The sequence below is a fragment of the Heptranchias perlo genome, chromosome 3, assembly GCF_035084215.1.
Source record: "Heptranchias perlo isolate sHepPer1 chromosome 3, sHepPer1.hap1, whole genome shotgun sequence".
Taxonomy (NCBI): domain Eukaryota; kingdom Metazoa; phylum Chordata; class Chondrichthyes; order Hexanchiformes; family Hexanchidae; genus Heptranchias; species Heptranchias perlo.
Window position 1 is genome coordinate 73,851,091 of NC_090327.1, and position 20,561 is coordinate 73,871,651.

At 42.3% G+C, this 20,561-nt stretch overlaps 1 protein-coding gene across 2 annotated transcripts in view; it reads right to left on the minus strand.

Annotated features, from left to right (window-relative positions):
- Positions 1-20,561, minus strand: part of ppp1r42 (protein phosphatase 1, regulatory subunit 42) — a 125,296-nt gene that overhangs the window by 42,707 nt on the left and 62,028 nt on the right. For both annotated transcript variants that reach the window (XM_067975882.1, XM_067975874.1), the window contains one exon: positions 13,953-14,142. In XM_067975882.1, coding sequence (XP_067831983.1) covers positions 13,953-14,142 — 190 coding nt within the window. The remainder of the gene's footprint in view (positions 1-13,952; positions 14,143-20,561) is intronic.

A 20,561-nucleotide genomic window follows, 5' to 3' on the forward strand; every position in this document is an offset into this window, starting at 1 on the left:
GCCCATACTTTTCCAAGTGCCAATTCATTTTGTTCCGGATTATTGTCTCTAAAAGATTCTCCACCACAGACATTACCTGGCCTGTAATTGACAGGTTTATCACTCTCCCCTTTTTTGTTCAGGGGTATAACATTTGCAATCCTCCAGTCCTCTGGCACCATCCCCATATCTAAGGAGGATTGGAAGATTACATGGAAATACATTTGGCCCTTCAAGCCTGCTCCGCCATTCAATATGATCATGGCTGATCCTCTATCTCAATACCATATTCCCGCTCTCTCCCCATACCCCTTGATGCCTTTTGTGTCTAGAAATCTAACTATCTCCTTCTTAAATATATTTAGTGATTTGGCCTCCATAGCCTTCTGTGGTAGAGAATTCCACAGGTTCACCACCTTCTGAGTGAAGAAATTTCTCCTCATCTCAGTCCATTTATTTCTACTTTCTGTTTCCTGTTTCCATTCATTGCCAGTATATTACCCCCAATCCCATGTGCTTTAATTTTGCACACTAACCTCTTATGTGGGACTTTATCAAAGGCCTTCTGAAAATCCAAATACACCACATCCACTGGTTTTCCCTTATCTATTCTACCAGTTACATCCTCAAAAAACTCCAGTAGGTTTGTCAAATACGATTTCCCTTTCATAAATCCATGTTGACTTTGTCTAATCCCGTTGATATTTTCTAAGTGCCCTTGATCACATCCTTTATAATAGACTCTAGCATTTTCCCTACTACTGATGTTAGGCTAACCGGTCTGTCGTTCCCTGTTTTTTCTCTCCCTCCTTTTTTAAATTGTGGCCAGTGTCTCGGCAATTTCCACCCTTACTTCCCTCAGTAACCTAGGATGCATCTCATCTGGCCCAGGTGACTTTTCTACTTTGAATTCTGCCATTCTTTTAAGTGCCTCCTCTTTATCTATTTTTATCCTATCCAATATCCTACCACCTCCTCCTTTACTGCTACAATGGCAGCATCCTCTTCTCTAGTGAAGGTGGATGCGAAGTATTCATTTAGTACCTCAGCCATGCCCTCTGCCTCCACAAGCTCTCCTTTTTTGACCCTAATCAGTCCCACCCTTCCTTTGACTACCCTTTTACTATTTATATGTTTACAAAAGACTTTTGGGTTCCCTTTTATGTTAGCCGTCAATCTATTCTCACACTCCCTCTTATTCTATTTTTTAGATCTCCTCTGTACTTTCTATATTCAGCCTGGTTCTCCACAGTATTATGTACTTTACATTTGTCATAAGCCTCCTTTTTCTGTTTCATTTTAATCTCTATATCTTTAGTCATCCAGCGAACTCTAGCTTTAGATGTCCTTCCTTTCCCCCTCTTAAAAATGTGTCTACTCAGTGCCTGATCCATCTCCTCCTTGAAGGCCTCCCATTGTTCATTTACAGTTTTGCCTACCAATTTTTGATTCCATTCCATCTGGGCAAGATACCTTTTTAATTCACTGAAATTAGCCCTCCTCTAGTTAAGTATTTTCACATGTGGTTGTTCTTTGTCCTTTTCCATAACTATTCTAAATCTAATGATATTATGATTACTATTCCTCAAATGCTCCCCTACTGAAACATGCTCCACTTGCTCCACTTTATTTCCCAGAACTAGATCCAGCACTGGTTCTTTCCTCGTTGGGCTGGAAACACACTGTTCAAGAAAGTCCGCTTGTACACATTTCAGGAATTCCTCTCCCTCTTTGCCTTTTACACTGATAATTGAAGTCCCCCATTATCACTACGCTATAGAACTTGCATCTTTCTGTAATTTGCCTGCAAATTTGCTCCTCTATCTCCTTCCCACTATTTGGTGGCCCATAGTATACACCCAGTAGTGGAAGAGCTCCTCTATTGTTCCTTAATTCCAACCAAATAGATACTGACTTTGACCCCTCAACTACATCATCCCTTTCCAATGCTATAATAGTTTATTTGATCAATACTGCCAAACCTCTCCTTTCTTTCCTCCCCTATATTTCCTGAATACCTTGCAGCCAGGAATAATAAGTATCCAATCCTCCCTTTCTTTGAGCCAGGTTTCTGTTTTGCCACTATATCATAGTTCCATGTGGCGACTTGAGCCTGCAGCTCACCAACCTTATTTACCACGCTATGTGCATTTATGCACATGCACTCCAAACTCATTTTAGACTGCGTCGCATTTGCCCCCTGTCTGATCCATCCTATTTCTGAACTATTCTTTACTCCAGCGCTATTTGTCCCTCCCAGTCTTCTGTGCACCTTGTTTCTCCTCTCTAATGTTTCATACTGGTGCCTATCCCCCTGCCAAATTAGTTTAAATCCTCCCCCACAGCACTAGATAACCTCCCTGCGAGGACATTGTTCCCAGCTCTGTGGAGATGCAACCTATCCATCTTGAACAGATCCCTCCTGCCCCAGAACTGGTCCCAATGTCCCATTGAAGCCCTCCCTCCTGCACCATTTCTCCAGCCACACATTAGCCCATCTTATCCTATTATTCCTATGCTCACTAGTGGATGGCACTGGGAGTAATCCAAAGATTACTACCTTTGAAGACCTGCTTTTTAACTTCCTCCCTAGCTCCTGAAACTCTGATTGCAGGACCTCAAACCTTTTCCTTCCAATGTCATTGGTTCCCAAATGGACCATGACTTCTGACTGTTCCTTTTCACCCCTCAAAATGCTCTGCACCCTCTCAGTAATGTCCTTTAGCACGGCACCAGGGAGGCAACACACCATGTAGGACTCACGTTGGCAGTTGCAGAAATGCCTGTCTATTCCCCTATCGAATCCCCTATAACAACTGCATTTCTAGCGCCCCCCTGCGCAGCTGAGTCTCCCACGGTGCTGTGGATTTGCTCCTGACTGCACTCCTCTGAGGTGTCAACACCCTCACTGGTATTCAACACTGAGTGCGACACTTCCAGGGGTTCCTGCACTGCCTGCCTGTTCCTTCTAGTCTGTCTGGTGGTTACCCACTCCCTCTCCTCCTGAACACTCTGTAGTTGCGGGGTGACCACCTCCTGAAACGGGCTATCCATCTGTGAGAACACCATAGGAGATCTACTGGAACTTTGTGAAAATTTAATTTGCAATATTCACTGAATAAGCATTTGTAACATGATCAGTTGCAAGTCATATTTCAAAATTTAAATTACTGCCTTTATATCGTATGAAGTCTTCATCACAGTTTTAATAAATCAAATCTGATGGTTTATGCATTTTCTTTTCAAAGAAAATAATTTGCTCAAGGTATGCTATATGTATATAAACAGGAAAGTCAGACAAGTGGGATGATGAACTTCCCAATGACTGCTTGTGCTGGTATTTAAATAGCTAACAAAAGATATACTTACTGCAGGGAAATGAGGACGATGTTAGTTTTTTTTAATAGCATGCAATGAAAGCTTAGAACTAACCAGAATGGAAAATTCGAATATTTTGGTTCCTTAAACAAAGCATTATGTTTGCCTTACTTCTAAACAAAATTTGGAAAAAAAGAAAGCCTATTCACTGTTTTGTTCAGGACATGGCATTCTTTGCTAGGCACATTGCCAGGCTACTTAGAAGCATTAGTTATGGATCAAATGCAGCAAATGCCTATCGTCAAACAGCTCCATTGTGGTCTTGTTCATTTGGCTTCTGACAGGGTGGAGATGCAAGAAATAAAACAGAATGGTTCCATGATATTACTGAATTAAAGCTAATTGGTTCTTCTAAACCATATTGCATTAAGTCCTGTTTCACTTATTTTGTTTTTGGGAGTAGTCACAATTCCATACAAATATCTGATATAGCAGGACATTTTAATGAACTTAAATAATTTGGACAAAAATAATTATAAAACAAATGAAGAAACAGTCATACCATTATCACACTTATATAATTTACTTTCATGATTATATTACATAAAGAGATATGAAGGCCCACTTCTCCCCTTCTGTGCACAATATTACATGTTGACAAACAGTGTTTGTGGCCAAATCATAATCCACCCCTCAATCTTCCAGCAGCTGCAAGAAAGCTTGAACTTAGGCTAGCAGTAGGGCACAGGCCAACTGCAATGGGGTTTGGACATCCTGTCAGCCTATCCTCTGCTTGGCTGCAATTGAAACATGAGGAAGAAAGTTTACCTAGAGAAGACTCACTTAAAGTAGGTTTTATTTGTGTATAATGGTTCATTTGAGGTTTTCAAAATCATTGTAAGTCAACATCTGCATGATGGAATTCTGTTTCTGTCAAAACACCAAAAGCTTTAGGCAAAGAGGAGGCTAAATAAACTAGGAAGAAAGTTTAAAAGCATGCATAAAAAGAGAGCACTAGAACACCAATGGACTAAGCCAGAAAGTGATGGTACCTGAACATATGCTCATGATCCTCCTTACATAAGCCTGGATTTTCCTTGTTTGGTATTATTACCACCAGAATCGTTATTGGTGGGTTTGAAACAGATTCAAATGGAAGTTGGCTGTGTACACCTAATTTTTCTAGGTCAGCTCATTAGCATAACTTCAGTTAGAGTCATAGAGTTATACAGCACGGATAGAGGCCCTTCGGCCCATCGTGTCCGCGCCGGCCATCAAGCCCTGTCTACTCTAATCCCATATTCCAGCATTTGGTCCGTAGCCTTGTATGCTATGGCATTTCAAGTGCTCATCCAAATGCTTCTTGAATGTTGAGGGTTCCTGCCTCCACAACCCTTTCAGGCAGTGAGTTCCAGACTCCAACCACCCTCTGGGTGAAAAAGTTCTTTCTCAAATCCCCTCTAAACCTCCCGCCTTTTACCTTGAATCTATGTCCCCTTGTTATAGAACCCTCAACGAAGGGAAAAAGCTCCTTAGTATCCATCCTATCTGTGCCCCTCATAATTTTGTACACTTGTGGGTTTGGATAAATCTAAAAGAGCATTTTAATGGTGGGAAATGAAAATTTGTCCCGAAATGACCCGGCTGTTCTGGCAGACTCTCATTGTAACTTCAATGAAACAGCCACAAACTTGGGTCCTAGACTAGTGATGGAGTTTCCACTTGGCTTTGTAAAGGGTAGAGCCACTGCCTGCATCTTACAAAGCCAATGACTTGGAAGGGTGGCCAAAGGCATGGACTCTCTATGCTGGGAGTGCCAGCTATTTTGGCCTCAAATTAACCTGGCATAAGCTTGCAGAGGGAGCTGAGGCATACCAGTGTCTTGAAAGATGGCAATGGGCTCCACCTTGAAAGAAAGACTTGCATTTATAAAGTACCTTTCACAATCTCAGGATGTCCCAAAGCGCTTTACTGCCAATTAAGTACTTCTGAAGCGTAGTCGCTGTTGTACTGTAAGAGGGACGGGTTCAGGCCAGGGAAGCAGCGTGGACCCTGAAGTCAATTCAGGTAATTTTTTAAAAATTTATGATATTATCTGTCCCCTTGTAAAGGAGGCCAAATCGGTCACAAAGTCATCTTTTCCGGGGGACACCAGGCACTGCCCACCCAGATGGCAGCAGGTGTTGGACGTTCCAGCCGGTGTGGGCTGGTAGGGACCATGGATGCCCCCCCCCCCCAAGTGGCATGGGTTCACACCAATATTTAAATAGGGTGACCTCCCACTGACCCCACATACTTAGACAGGGTCAGCGCTGGAGGTCACTGGCGGGATTGATCCCAGCGTAAATGGTGGGATTGTGTCCCAAAGCACTTTTGGGGCCATCGTGTCAAAGATAAATTCAAAGGGATGGGGACAATTAAAGGAGAGCATTACAATAGGGGGACAAAAATTATTTCAAGAGCCTCATAAGGCATCTCAGCCTATTATCAAAATTGTCTAGGTTGGAGGGGCGGAAGACTAAAAAGAGACAGGCAAAAATGAAGAAAAGGAAAGCGCAAAGTGCAAGCAGGAATCTGCAGACAGGTAATGGAGCAGTCCAGCACATGACCCCTCATTTGATGGCTAATAATGTGGAGGTGGTGCTGAATGAAATGGCTACAAGGACGGTTGTCCTCTGCACCACTTCAGGGTACCATCCCTATAGATCAGCATTGCAGTTTGTCTGCAAAGTGGTAGAGCCAAGTTTCAGGCCACAAATGACCATTAGTGTCACTGTATGGGGTAGCTGTAGGTATCTTGTGACAGATGGCACAGCTCTGCATCTGTCTCTCTGCTGACCTAGACTTTAAGAAGTCAGTTCTCCATGGTCACTGCCAGGTTAGTATGCCAGAGTCTGCAAAAATGGTTTGTGGCACCTTGGCATGTGCAGTTAATCAGGCAATGCTGGCTCTTTATCACTCTGGCGTGCCTTCTTTCATGCAGTACCACTGAAAACACAACATTGTGAGATTGGGATATTTACAAGGAAATATCCAGCAATATCGTAAATCAGGCATTTTAGTGATGCCATCTGGTCTGCTGACCAGGCTTCCTTTGGGAAGAGGAGCAAAGAGAGGTATTTTCACCTCTTTCTGCAGATTGAGTATTGGTGAAGGAGATCTACTCATGGAGGCAGAGGGGATGGCCGAGGTACTAAATGAGTACTTTGCATCTGTCTTTACCAAGGAAGAAGATGCTGCCAGAGTCTCAGTAAAGATATAATTGAGATACTGGATGGGCTAAAAATTGATAAAGAGGTACTTGAAAGGCTAGCTGTACTTAAAGTAGATAAGTCACCCGGTCTGGATGGGATGCATCCTAGGTTGCTGAGGGAAGGGTGGAAATTGCAGAGGTACTGGCCATAATCTTCCAAACATCCATAGATACGGGGGTGGTGCCACAGGTCTGGAGAATTGTAAATGTTACATTCTTGTTCAAAAAAGGGAGTAAGGATAAACCCAGCATAAAGGATAAACCTATAGGCCAGTCAGTTTAATCTCAGTGGTGGGGAAACTTTTAGAAATGATAATCCGGGACAGAATTAACAGTCACTTGGATGAGTGTGGATTGATAAGGGAAAGCCAGCACGGATTTGTTAAAGGCAAATCATGTTTAACTAACCTGATAAGAGTTTTTTGATGAGGTAACAGAAAGGGTAGATGAGGGCAATGCAGTTGGTGTGGTGTATATGGATTTTCAAAAGGCGTTTGATAAAGTGCTGCATGGTAGGCTTATCATCAGGATTGCGGCCCATGGAACGAAGGGGGCAGTAGCAACATGGATACAGAATTGCTAAGGGACAGGACACAGAGAGTAATGGTGAACGGTTGTTCTTCAGACTGGAGGGAGGTGTACAGTGGTGTTCCCCAGGGGTTGGTGCTGGGACCAATGCTTTTCTTGATATATATTATTGACTTGGACTTGAGTGTACAGGGCACAATTTCAAAATCTGTAGATGACACAAAACTTGGAAGGACAGTACAAAGTGAAGAAGATAGTGATAGACTTCAAGACGATATAAACAGACTGGTGGCATGGGCAGACACGTGGCAGATGAAATTTAACGCAGAAAAATACGAGTGATACATTTCGGAAGAACGAGGAGAGGCAATATAAACTCGAGGGCACAACTCTAAAAGGGGTACAGGAACAGAGAGATCTAGGGGTATATGTGCACAAATCGTTGAAGGTGATAGGGCAGGTTGAGAAAGCGGTTAAAAAAGCACATGGGATCCTGGGCTTTATAAATAGAGGCATAGAGTACAAAAGTATGGAAGTCATGATGACCTTTTAAAAAACACTCGTTCAGCCACAACTGGAGTACTGCGTCCAGTTCTGGTCACTGCACTTTAGGAAAGATGTGACGGCCTTAGAGAGGGTGCAAAAGAGATTTACTAGAATGATTCCAGGGATGCGGGACTTTAGTTATGTGGATAGACTGGAGAAGCTGGGGTTGTTGTCCTAGGAACAGAGACGGTTGCGAGGAGATTTGATAGAGGTATTCAAAATCATGAAGGGTCTAGACAGAGTAGATAGAGAGAAACTGTTCTCATTGGCGGAAGGGTCAAGAACCAGAGGACATAGATTTAAGGTGATTGGCAAAAGAACCAAAGGTGACATCAGGAAAAACTTTTTTACACTGCGAGTGGTTAGGATCTGGAATGCATTCCCCCAGGGGGTGGAGGAGGCAGATTCAATCATGGCCTTCAAAAGGGAACTGGATATGTACTTGAAAGGAAAGAATTGCAGGGCTATGGGGATGGGGCGGGGGATTGTTCTTGCATAGAGCCGGTGCGGACTCGATGGGCCGAATGGCCTCCTTCCATGCTGTAACCTTTCTATGATTCTGTGGTGGATGGGCACAGAGCATCTCTCATGCATCCTGGTCTGCCAAGGATCCCTCTGTAGGTCCTCCTTTTCGTCCAGACACATCAGATAGGAGGATTCCCACTGATGCTGGGAGGAAAAAATAAATAACTTACATCGATGGATGCAAAGGCTCATGAGAGCCTACAAGCCAACAGGGGGAAAAAAATGGCCAAGAAATGGCAAATATACACTTTCCTCTATATAACAGTGCCCTTTTCATCATCTCTAGGACACCTGCTGCTTCCTAGCAACCCTGGACACACATTTTAAATGAATTGCAGGAAAGGGCACTTTTCACTGCTCTCACTTACCAGAAAATGTGTCTGGACACAAACCTTGTGCATTTATAGTAGGCCAGGACTTCAGCTGACTTTCCTCATTCAACCACCGTGATAGAGCCTGAAAGTCAGGCAGTACAAGTGAGTTAAATGTATCCTGTAGTTATTTATTTGAGCATGCTACAGTGGAATTGTGCCAAGTGGAAGTCTGCACATTCCCAAAGAAAGAATAGGGGAAACTCTTGTGTTGGTTTCAGAGCAACATTGGAGTGAATGCCATTCATAGAATTACATAGAAATTACAATATGGAAAAAGACCATTCAACCCAACCAGTCCATGTTGGTGTTTATCCTCCACATCAGCAGTAGTCACAATCCCATATCCCTTTATTCCCTTTCCTTCAACCACTGGCCTAACCCATTCTGAAACATTGACATGGTCTCTGCTTTATTCACCAACTCCTGTAGTGCATTCCACACCTCACAACCCTCTGTGTAAAAAGGTTTTTCTTGTCCTGTGTCCTAAATCGCTTACATTTAATCTTATAACTTTGTCCCTTCATTCAAGATCCATCAATCGCTGGAAACAGTCTGTTTCTATATGCTCTGTCCCATCCAGTCATAATTTTAAACACCTCTTTCAAATCACCCCACTCTAATGAAAACAGTTCCAATTTTCATGTCTTTCTTTGTATTTATATTTCCTCATACCAGGTAGCATTCTAGTGAATCTATACTGTACACTCTGCCTCAACATCCTTCCTATGATGTGGAACCCAAAACTATACACGGCATTCCAAATGTGGTCTTACTAAGACTTTATATAGTTTCACCATTACACCTCGACTTTTATACATTATGCCATTAGCTTTATCCACTTGAGGTACTGCCTTTATTCACCTGACTATTTGACCAGAATGCTAAGTGGCACAGGAGATCCAAAAAAATAAAAAGCAGGTTTGAAAAGGAATGAAGATGAGATAAATGATGAGTGGTTAGCTTTCATTATAAAAACTTGATAGATTGTCAGACTACACACCACCATGTGCCCCAGCCAAGCTGCTGCCACAGCAGTGTGGGTCTCATCGCCACGACCCACTTTGAGCTCTCCCTCATAATCCTCAGGTACCTTTTCCTTAATCAAGCACCTCACCATGCATCCACGCCTCCCACTTTTCATTCAAAGTCCTTGTCCTCTACTGCCCTCCCATGTCGCTACCCGAGATCTTCTCCCTTCCATCCTCCTGCAGCCGGTACACCAAGTGATTAGTCATTCTTAGTAACTTCAACCTCCACCTTAATTCTCCTTGCTCCTGACTTTTCTGCCCTCATGCCCTTCCTTAACCTCACTGTTTACATCAACTCTCCCACCGACACCCATGGCCACTCCCTCAACCTCATTATCTTGTGGCCTCACCACCTCCACGATCTTGATCACATAGAGCCAACTCTGATGACTTCCTCATCTCGCTTACCATCAACATCTCCCTGCCTACCTGCAGCCTGATTACCCTTCACTCTTGAGAAAAATTGCTCCCATCAGCTTCCTCATCAATTCACTTTTGATCTCCCAGCTACCCTGTCGTTAGCCCTCTACAGTCATTACAATGCTGCCGCTGTTGACCAGCTAAACATCTCCCTCACTTCTTCTTTCAATGCTCCTGTCTACACCAAGTCATTCACCATCTTCCATTTGGGTTGTTGCTCTTAGTGCATCTCCCACCTTCACACCCTTAACATTATGGACCACAGACCAGAGATCATACAAGTCTTGTTGTCCACTGCCAAATTTGTTTGGACCATATCAAGCACTATCACATTTCCCTCTTTATGGCCTGTTGCGCTTATTGCTCCAGAATTGTCCTGGAGGGAAAGAACAACCCACAACTCCATTCATCCATGAAAAATGGCCTTTCTTCTCTTTGCCCCTTCCACCATCAACTCTAACACCGTGTGAGGAGCTCACAGATTTCCTTGACACAAAAGATTGAGACCATCTCCGCAGCTGTCTCAGGTGCCATCTCCCTCTGCTCCTGACTGACCATCTCACAACCCCTCACTCATTCTAATCCATTCCACCATCACTTTGCAACTTCTCTGCAATTCTCACACCCTCCAAGCCTGTCTCTTCTACAAAACCAGCCTCCTGTTTCCTTGATCCCCTCCCTGTGCAAATCCTGACCTCTCAACTACCTTTCCTGGTCCTATTTCTTACTAACATTGTTTAATGGTTCCCTCTTCCTTTCAAAACCATTACTGTGTCATCAAAAAGCTGTCCTTTGACCCATCTGTTTCCATTCAAGTACACCCAATCTCAAACCTCCCCTTCTTGTCCAAGCTCCTTAAGTATGTCATTGCCTCCCAGCTGTGTACTCACTTTTCCCTCAACTCCATCTTCAAACTTTTCAATCCTGTTTCTGCCTGCCCAAAGCACCAAAACCAGCCTGGTCAAAGTTGCAAAGGCCCTCTTTGACTTCTCTATACTGTGGCATTTTATCCCTGCTCGAGCTCTCTGCAGAGAATCTTTAGCCAAAGTCTCAGTTACAACAACAACAACAAACTTGCATTTCTATGATTCTATATAGCACCTTTAACGTAGTAAAACATCCCAAGGCGCTTCACAGGAACATTATCAAACAAAACTGGACACTGAGGCCACATAAGGAGATATTAGGTTTTAGGACCAAAAGCTTGGTCAAAGAGGTAGGTTTTAAGGAGGGTCTTAAAAGGAGGAGGAGAGAGAGGTAGAGGGGCGGAGAAGTTTAGGGAGGGAATTCTCAAGCTCAGGGCCTTAGGCAGCTTAAAGCAAGATGCCAATGGTGGAGCGATGAAAATCGGGGATGCGCAAGAGGCCAGATCCTAACTTACCTGTAAAGGTTCAAGATCTACTCTTTTTCTCCTCTATGAAGCGCCTTGGGACATTTTTGTAGGTTTATGATGCTATACAAATCTAAATTGCTTTTGTTGGCAGTGGTGGAGGACAGGAGTACTGAGGAAGATGAGGAGGCCCACAGTTTGACATCCTTGGAGAGAATAAATAAATTAACAATACTAATCACTGAATGGTAGGAAAGGAGAACTGGCTCACTTGGATGAGGAACTTTGTGATATTAAAACAATATAGTCATAAAAGTGAAAACCAGCACATAAAGATTTTATGTTACAGATAGCTCACTGATACGTGAGTATTTCTATTAAATAAATCTAAATTGAAATTCTGAACTACATCTGAATACAGCCATTTTTGATTCAGACTATGCATTTACCATTCTTACAGGCCAGATTACATCATCCCCTTCTGTGGAAAATATTTCATAACTTCCATTAGCTCTACAATCTTCCATATAATATTGGACAGTATTTTAAAAACTACAGTATGAAAAGAATGAAACAGCTCACATTTCAGTTATTTTTCCAATGTTATTAAATTTTTTCAAGATATTGTACAACTTCTGTTAACTTTATTCTAAAGCTCACTTATGTGGGGCTATGATATATGTGTACTGGTTTTCCCCACTTTCTGAATTGATTTCTAGTAATGTATAGTTAGCTTTCATATATGCCAGTCTAGTTATGTGCATTACTTTTTCTTGACAAACACTGTCAATAATTGGGGCTCAATGCAATTTTGTGGAAAAAAATCATTATTCACTTATCATAATTGACTGTAACACTATTTTAAAAAAATGTAAATCATGCAACTTTAATAGAATGTGTATAGTGCTTAAAGCAACATAAAATAACGTAAATAAATGTAATTATTTAACTGAACTCCAGAAGTAATGAATTATATTGGAAGCAGAAATTGTTTTTTTTTTGCATGAACAACCACCGTTTCAGGGAATAAAATCCACAAGCTTAATAGCCAGAAGGAGAATGCATTTCATTTTTTCCCCTCAGGAGGCATGACCAGAATTAATCAAGCAAGGCAGACCTCTGTTATGAAATGTCAGAGAACAAAACTTTAAAAAAAAATCCTTGGTCCGAGACTGAAAGTCTACTTTTCTCGTTTAATGATCCAACCTTTGGGTCATTAACAGAAAAGAAAATGTTGTTTATTTGCTGGAAAAAAAAGTTTGAGACTGGATTGGAAGCTACAAACAGTAGGCTATTCATCAATCTTATTGATGGGGGGGCTAAAAGGAAGGAAATAAGTATTTAAGTAAAACCTGTTTTTAACTACTATTATTCATACAATTATTTAATTGTACTCTCAATTTTCCAAACTTCATTAAGTACATATTAATCTTTTCCATTTCACCTTCACCCAACCAAACATTCTTGAATGTAAGGAGAAAACTAATGTTTACATTTTCTTACTGAACCATCTAAAGTGACTAGTTGTCAAAAGGTCAAAGACATACATCAATGCAATGTTGATTAAAACAGGACTAAAGTTGGGTATACTGCATTCCGTACTCAACATGTAATCAAGACAGTTAACTATTCTAAAATGAGATTCTGAACAAAAAAGTGTAACCTATGTACTATGAATTCTGTTTCATAATATAAAATTGATATCTCCATAAATATAAATTCCAGTTTTCTATTAATACAAAACATATGCATTATGAAGACATTACTATATTTAAAGATAGGCAGCAATTGCTTCCTTTCCCTCAGAAATTAATGCAAATTATCAGTCTGACCCACAAATTGCCAAACAATTCTCCACATTCACCTGAGGAAGGAGGAAGCCTCCGAAAGCTTGTGGATTTTAAAATAAAATTGTTGGACTATAACTTGGTGTTGTAAAATTGTTTACAACTTTCTTATTAGACAAACAAGAGCCAAAATCCATAAAGCATCTGCGCATTAGACTCCTAATATGCTACAAGAATTATTACACTGTGGATTGTTTTCATTAAAAAACTAGCTATTCTAATACAAAACTGAATCACTTAAAGTTATGTAGCGCCATAACTATTTTATTCCAAATAAATTAGACCCATTGTCCCTAAAAATCAGCGGAGGCTCTCCTGGTATCCCGCCATAACTTCAGTGAGAGACTCTTAGAACCCCCACTGAAATTACAGGGGAAGACCGGGAGAACCCTTGAGGAATTTCAGAGTCATTATATTCAGTTATTGAAATCTAAACATGAATCTGTGGTCCTAGCATTAGGTCCTCAGTTGACTGAAAATTAAAATCAAACCAACAACAAAAGTTTCTTTAGCTCAGTAAGATAAGAGAATTTGAATTTTTTTTCAAATTTAGCAGTTTATTTTAGTGTTTTTTTTAGGAACTCTACATTAAAATTAAAGAACGTTGGAATGGAGTAATACAGTTTTAGTTCTATAGCACTTGGATCTATCTAGCAGGAAGCGTTAACCTAAATAATTCTACTGTGAGGTGCTGACTGTATATTATATTAAAACTGGATGTTACAGAGATGCTGGGTTGGGTTTTATCAAATTAATTTTCATTGTTGCATATTTTGCACGTTTTAGAAGATATTGGGACCTTACCCGATTCCTTCCATACCATCACCCATACCCCTGGACTCGAGCGCTGGTGGTAAAGCGCCTTTTCCATCATCTCCAGAATTTGCAAGGTTTGGAGTCTTCGTCAGAAGAACATCAACTGGTTTCCTGAATCTACGAATACCGGGAGAGGTATAGTTTCTAGGTGCATAGTGCTGAATTATTTGTGGATGGTCTTGTAGACAAAGAGCAAAAAGATTAACTTATTTTCAATCAACAGAAGAAAACAAAAATTAAGACAGAGAGCTCATTTTTACAATGTATTCCTCTTTAAGCAACTTACATGAGTGTCAGTTCACAGAAATCAGCATCGACCTCTCCACTCCAATTCAAGTAATGCATAGTACCTACACACAACTTAATCGACTTTCTACTTTTTCCAATATATGTACAGCACCTCAAGACAATAAGCATATATACATTGATAAAAGGCAATTGAGCTTATAAAGCCTGGTCCTTCAACAGTGCTTGCACAATTCATTTCATGAACTACATCGAATCTTCCCACACACAGGTTCTCTCCGCCCCTCAGGTACAGCAAGCAAAACAATAGAACACTAATCTTACATTTTATTTTATCCATTCTAATCCAGTTGCTTTCCTTAGCCCAACATATCCATGGTCCCACACACTCAGCAACCATCATATTTCACTTACCACTCAATTATCTCTACCTGTACTTATCCTTATAATCCTCAATGCTGTTCTGAATGAGACATTTATTTATCTTTATTTTTAAAATGCTATTAATTAACACCACATTAACTGCTAAGTCTGCTCTACATATCCACAATTCTGTAAAGGGGGAGGATGATAAACCCTTACGATCTCAAATCCTGCTTAAGGCTTGTTAATTTAACTTTAGTTGCTCTACTTCTGCACTCAGTGTAAGTCAAATAAGATGCTTGCATGTACACAGTTATTTTTCCCAGCATTTTAAAGACTTGGATAACATCTCCTCTCAGTCGCCTCTTCTCTAATGAAAACTAGTTCAGTTTTGTGAGCCCTTTCGTAAGTTGGGGCTCCAAGTCTGAGAATTATCCTTGTTTCTCTTCTCTGAAGGGAAAGTACTCTAAACTGCACACAGTAATTCAAATGTAGTCTCACCAAAGATCTATACAAGGATAAGATGTTTTAACTTACAGTAAATACAGTCAGAATTCATCCCAGTACATGATTTAGCTTTTTTGACATGACTGGATACTTTCAGTGAACAGTCAAGAATCCTTTTCTATCTTGTTAACAAACATCCCATATCTTGCACACATGCTCAACATTTTCTGTTCCAATGTGAATAGCTTTGTATTCATTCATATTAAAAGCCATCTCAAGTCAGGAGTTTGATGGAATACTCATCATTGCATGGATGGGTGCAGCTGCAACAAAACTCAAGAAGCTTGACACCATCCAGGACAAAAGCTTGATCCATGTCCCTGTCACTGGACAGCACCTCCCTCCTCTGCTACCTCTACCACCGCGAGAGTCAAGAGCAGCTTTGATGGGAACACCATCTCCTCCAAGTTGACCTCCAAGTCACACACTATCCACAGTTGAACATATAACGCTGTTCTTTCATTGTTGCTGGGTTAATAACTGGAATTGCCTAAATAACACCATCAAGGGAGCACCACCACCACCACAAGGACTGCAGTGGTTCAAGGCAGTGGCCTACCACCTTCTCAGAGTAACTAGGGATAGGCAATAAATTTGGCTTTGTTAGCGTAACCTAAATCCCAAGAACAATTTTTTTTAAAATCACTTAATTTGTTCAGATCCCTATAAAGGCTAGTTATTGGTCAAGTGATTTATTATCACTCGGATCTACTCAATAACTGGTATTTTCACTGCTTTCAGGACTTGTGAAAAATTGCAATACTTGAACAGCCAACTGCACTACACACAGTTAGTATAGAAATTTGTACATTTTTCATGCAGGGTGTGATGTCTTGACAAATGGCTTGCCCTAACTATTAAATGTTGGTCACTTGGCATTACAAAAATACCCATCTCTATATCATTCATGAATAGTATTAAGGAAAGCACATTTCAAAAAATACTCTGCACTTAATTTTCTTTGCTAATAAAGGTAGTAATGTCAGCATTGGGAAAAGGAACATTTTTCTATATCTTATCTATGGCTTCAACGTCGAACATTTCCAAATCAGGTAGAGCAAAGGCCACATACAGATTAAAACTTCTGCTACATTCTCAACAACAAACCTAAACCCCAACCTTAAGAGAAGATGAGGTTCAGGGAGAAAGTCTTTGAAGGTGGGATCTAAACAGTTGAAAGCTCTGTCAACAAGTGAGGAACACCAGTTTGAGGTGGGGGGGGGGGGAGGGGATGCACAGGAGTCCAGTTAGAAGACTTTGAGGTGTGGGCTAGGAAGTAGGATTGCACAAGATTCCATGGGTGGGGTGGATCAAGCTACGGACGGATTACCTAGAATCCAGTCCAGCGCCGGATGACATCTGGCTCTCTCTCTTTCCCGCCCTCCCCTTGCGTTGCAGCTCCTGATGGCAGCCTGGCAGCCAGCCTGTCAATTAGGTTAGCTGCCGGGCACGAAACCCGGAGAGGACGTTAACCACCATCAATCAACGTGCGATCACGTCGGAAACGATAAGTTTGGTTAATGCGGGTTTGCCACGCGCCCAATCGTTCCCCCAACCCGCCTCCCTGCTAATATCAGGGCCTTGATGTCAGTTAGGCAATCTGACAAGGCAGAAATAGTAATGAAATTGAGGGTGATGGTAGAGAGGTGGAGCTGGATATCATCAATACACATATGAAAACTGACTGCAGATATTGTCATTAGGTTGTAAATGTGGAAGAGGAGAAAGCCAAGTATGGATCTTTGGGGTACCCAGAGGTAATTATGTGGGAGCACAAACCATTGCCGAAGATGTGCTGGCTCCATTGAGACAAGTAGGAGTAAAACTAGACTTGGGCAGACACCTGAATGTGGACTACAGAGAAGAGATGGTGGAGGAAGATGAAATACTGTGAGAACAAGTAGGGAAATCATGCCATGGGCACAGTTAAGGAGGATGCCATTGGTGATTTTGACTAAGGCAATATTGGTACTGTGGGCAGGACAGAAAGAAGGAAGTTGAGAGTTAGAGAATGTACTGGTTAGGGAACTGGAAGGAAGATTTTTTTCTATGAGCGGGCTGTGAGAGGGAAGGCGCAAAGGGAGATCCAGATGGTGAGGGAGATAGCCTAGTCATTGATAAAAATCTAAGGGATGACTGGGCCTTGATTGATAGATAGATAGTGGGTACATGTGTGGGAATGGGAGTAAGAGTTTATGTGCATGGTGAGGTTGAATGAGGCCAAGAAGACAAAAATGTCAGAGGAGTGGGGCTCAGGAGCTCAGGTGAAGATTGAAATCACCAAGGATGAGAAGTCGCTCAGTGCAGAGGCTAAAGAAAAAGAGTAGAGAGGAGATCTCAACAAAGATGTTATTGCTTGGCTTGGAAGTGTGGCAGTTGATAAGGACTTTCAACAAAAGTTGCCAGTGAATAAGGGGAACGGCCAAATGGGGTATGGTGATGATTGTCACTCTGCTGCCATGGTGATTTGGAATATGCAAACAGGTTTCTGTAAGAAAAAAAGAGAGACTGCCCAAGAGCCAGGTTTCCATCAGCTTAGGATGCCTATAGTGATAAAGTCATGAGTGGGAAGGTATCAAAAATCTGGAGTGCAACATGGAGCAGGCTGGAGCTCCAATATAGGAGCTGGACAGGGAGGGGGGAGAATTACAGAATAGGGAGGAGGTTTTGCAAGATTTTTGCTAAGAAAGAGTAATGAGGCAATTAGGGTTGCTGCTCTGGTACAGAAGCCAACAGGTGCCTCAGTGGACATGGCAGAGGATGCTTAAGGTGGAGCAGAGAGAAGCTGTGGGCATGTCCAGGAGGAACTGGGCCCTGCAGCAATGGGGTGGGAAGCATAAAAGCATGTTGCAGAAAAAAAGGGGTGAGAAATGGGTGGCAGAGGCAGAAGTTATAGTTCAGGGGGAGAGCAGAGAGGGCCAGGTGGCAGCCAGCAGGGGTAGGGACCTCAGGTGGCAGCCAATATGCACACACAAGTGGACATAGTGGTAGTGATTATGTTATTTAAGCAAAGATACAAACGGTGGCCTGAGACTACAGATTGTCTTCACAGTCGCCAATTATTGAGCCTTTTTCGTGCCGGGCTTCAGAGGGGAGACTTTCTACTGGCCAAGTTGTGTGTCACTCATCTTAGAAACACAAAATGGTTACAGCACAGAAGAAGGCCATTCGGCCCGTCGAGCCTGTGCCAGGTCTCTGTAAGAGCAATCCAGCTAGTCCCACTCCCCCGCCGTTTCCCCATAGCCCTGCAAATTTTTTCTCTACAAGTACTTGTCCAATTCCCTTTTGAAAGCCACGATTGAATCTGCCTCCACCACCCCCTCGGGCAGTGCATTCCAGATCCTAACCACTCGCTGCGTCAAAAAGTTTTTCTAAATGTCGCCATTGGTTCTTTTGCCAATCACCTTCAATCTATGTCCTCTGGTTCTTGACCCTTCTGCCAATGGGAACAGTTTCTCTTTATCTACTCTGTCTGGACTCTTCATGATTTTGAATACCTCTATCAAATCTCCTCTCAACCTTCTCTTCTCTAAGGAGAACAACCCCAGCTTCTTCAGTCTATCCACATAAATGAAGTCCTTCACCCCTGGAACCATTCTAGTAAATCTTTTCTGCACCTTCTCTAAGGCCTTCACATCCTTTCTAAAGTGCGGTGCCCAGAACTGGACACAATACTCTAGTAGTGGCCGAACCAGTGTTTTATAAAGGTTCATCATAACTTCCTTGTTTTTGTACTCCATGCCTCTATTTATAAAGCCTAGGATCCTCTATGCATTTTTAAACACTTTTTCAATCTGCCCTACCACCTTCAACGATTTGTGCACCTGTACCCCCAATTCTCCCTGTTCCTGCACCTTCTGTACCCTCTCCTCGTTCTTCCTAGCAAAATGTATCACTTCACACTTCTCTGCATTATATTTCATCTGCCACTTGTGTGCCCATTCCACCAGCCTGTCTATGTCCTCTTGAAGTCTATCACTATCCTCCTCACTGTTCACTACACTTCCAAGTTTTGTGTCATCTGCAAATTTGGAAATTGTGCCCTTTAGACCAAAATCCAAGTCATTAAAATATATCAAGAAAGCAGTGGTCCTAGTACCGACCTCTAGGGAACACCACTGTATGCCTTCCTCCAGTCCGAAAAACAACTGTTCACCACCATCTGTTTCCTGTCACTTAGCCAATTTCATTACCATGCTGCCACCGCCCCTTTTATTTCATGGGCTTCAATTTTGATATCAAGCCTATTATGCGGCACGATCAAACACCTTTTGGAAGTCCATATACACATCAACCGCATTGCCCTTATCAACTCTCTCTGTTATCTCCATCAAAAAACTCAATCAAGTTAGTTAAACATGATTTGCCTTTAACAAATCCATGCTGGCTTTCCCTAATTAATCCATACTTGTCCAAGTGACTGTTAATTTTGTTCTGGGTTATTGTTTCTAAAAGTTTCCCCACCACCGAAGTTAAGCTGATTGGCCTGTGGTTGCTGGGTTTATCCTTACACCCTTTTTTAAACAAGGGTGTCGCATTTGCAATTCTCCAGTCCTCTGGCACCACCCCAATTCTAAGGATGATTGGAAGATTATGGCCAGTACATCCACAATTTCCATCCTTACTTCTCTCAGTAACCTAGGATGCATCCCATCTGGACCGGGTGACTTTTCTACTTTAAATACAGCCAACCTTTCTAGTACCTTCTCTTTATCAATTTTTAGCCCATCCAGTATCTCAACTACCTCTTCTTTTACTGTGATTTTGGCAGCATCTTCTTCCTTGGTAAAGACAGATGCAAAGTCCTCATTTAATATCTCAGCCATACCCTCTGCCTCCATGTGTAGATCCTTTTTGGTTCCGAATCGGCCCCACCCCTCCTCTTAATACCTTTTTTTATTCGTTCATGGGATGTGGGTGTCGCTGGCGAGGCCGGCATTTATTGCCCATCCCTAATTGCCCTCGAGAAGGTGGCGGTGAGCCGCCTTCTTGAACTGCTGCAGTCCGTGTGGTGAAGGTTCTCCCACAGTGCTGTTCAGAAGGGAGTTCCAGGATTTTGACCCAGCGACGATGAAGGAACGGCGAAATATTTCCAAGTCGGGATGGTTTGTGACTTGGAGGGGAATGTGTAGGTGGTGTTGTTCCCATGTGCCTACTGCTCTTGTCCTTCTAGGTGGTAGAGTCGCGGGTTTGGGAGGTGCTGTCGAAAAGGCCTTGGCGAGTTGCTGCAGTGCATCCTGTGGATGGCACACACTGCAGCCACGGTGCGCCGGTGGCAAAGGGAGTGAATGTTTAGGGTGGTGGATGGGGTGCCAATCAAGCGGGCTGCTTTGTCCTGGATGGTGTTGAGCTTCTTGAGTGTTGTTGGAGCTGCACTCATCCAAGCAAGTGGAGAGTATTCCATCACACTCCTGACTTGTGCCTTGTAGATGGTGGAAAGGCTTTGGGGAGTCAGGAGGTGAGTCACTCGCCACAGAATAC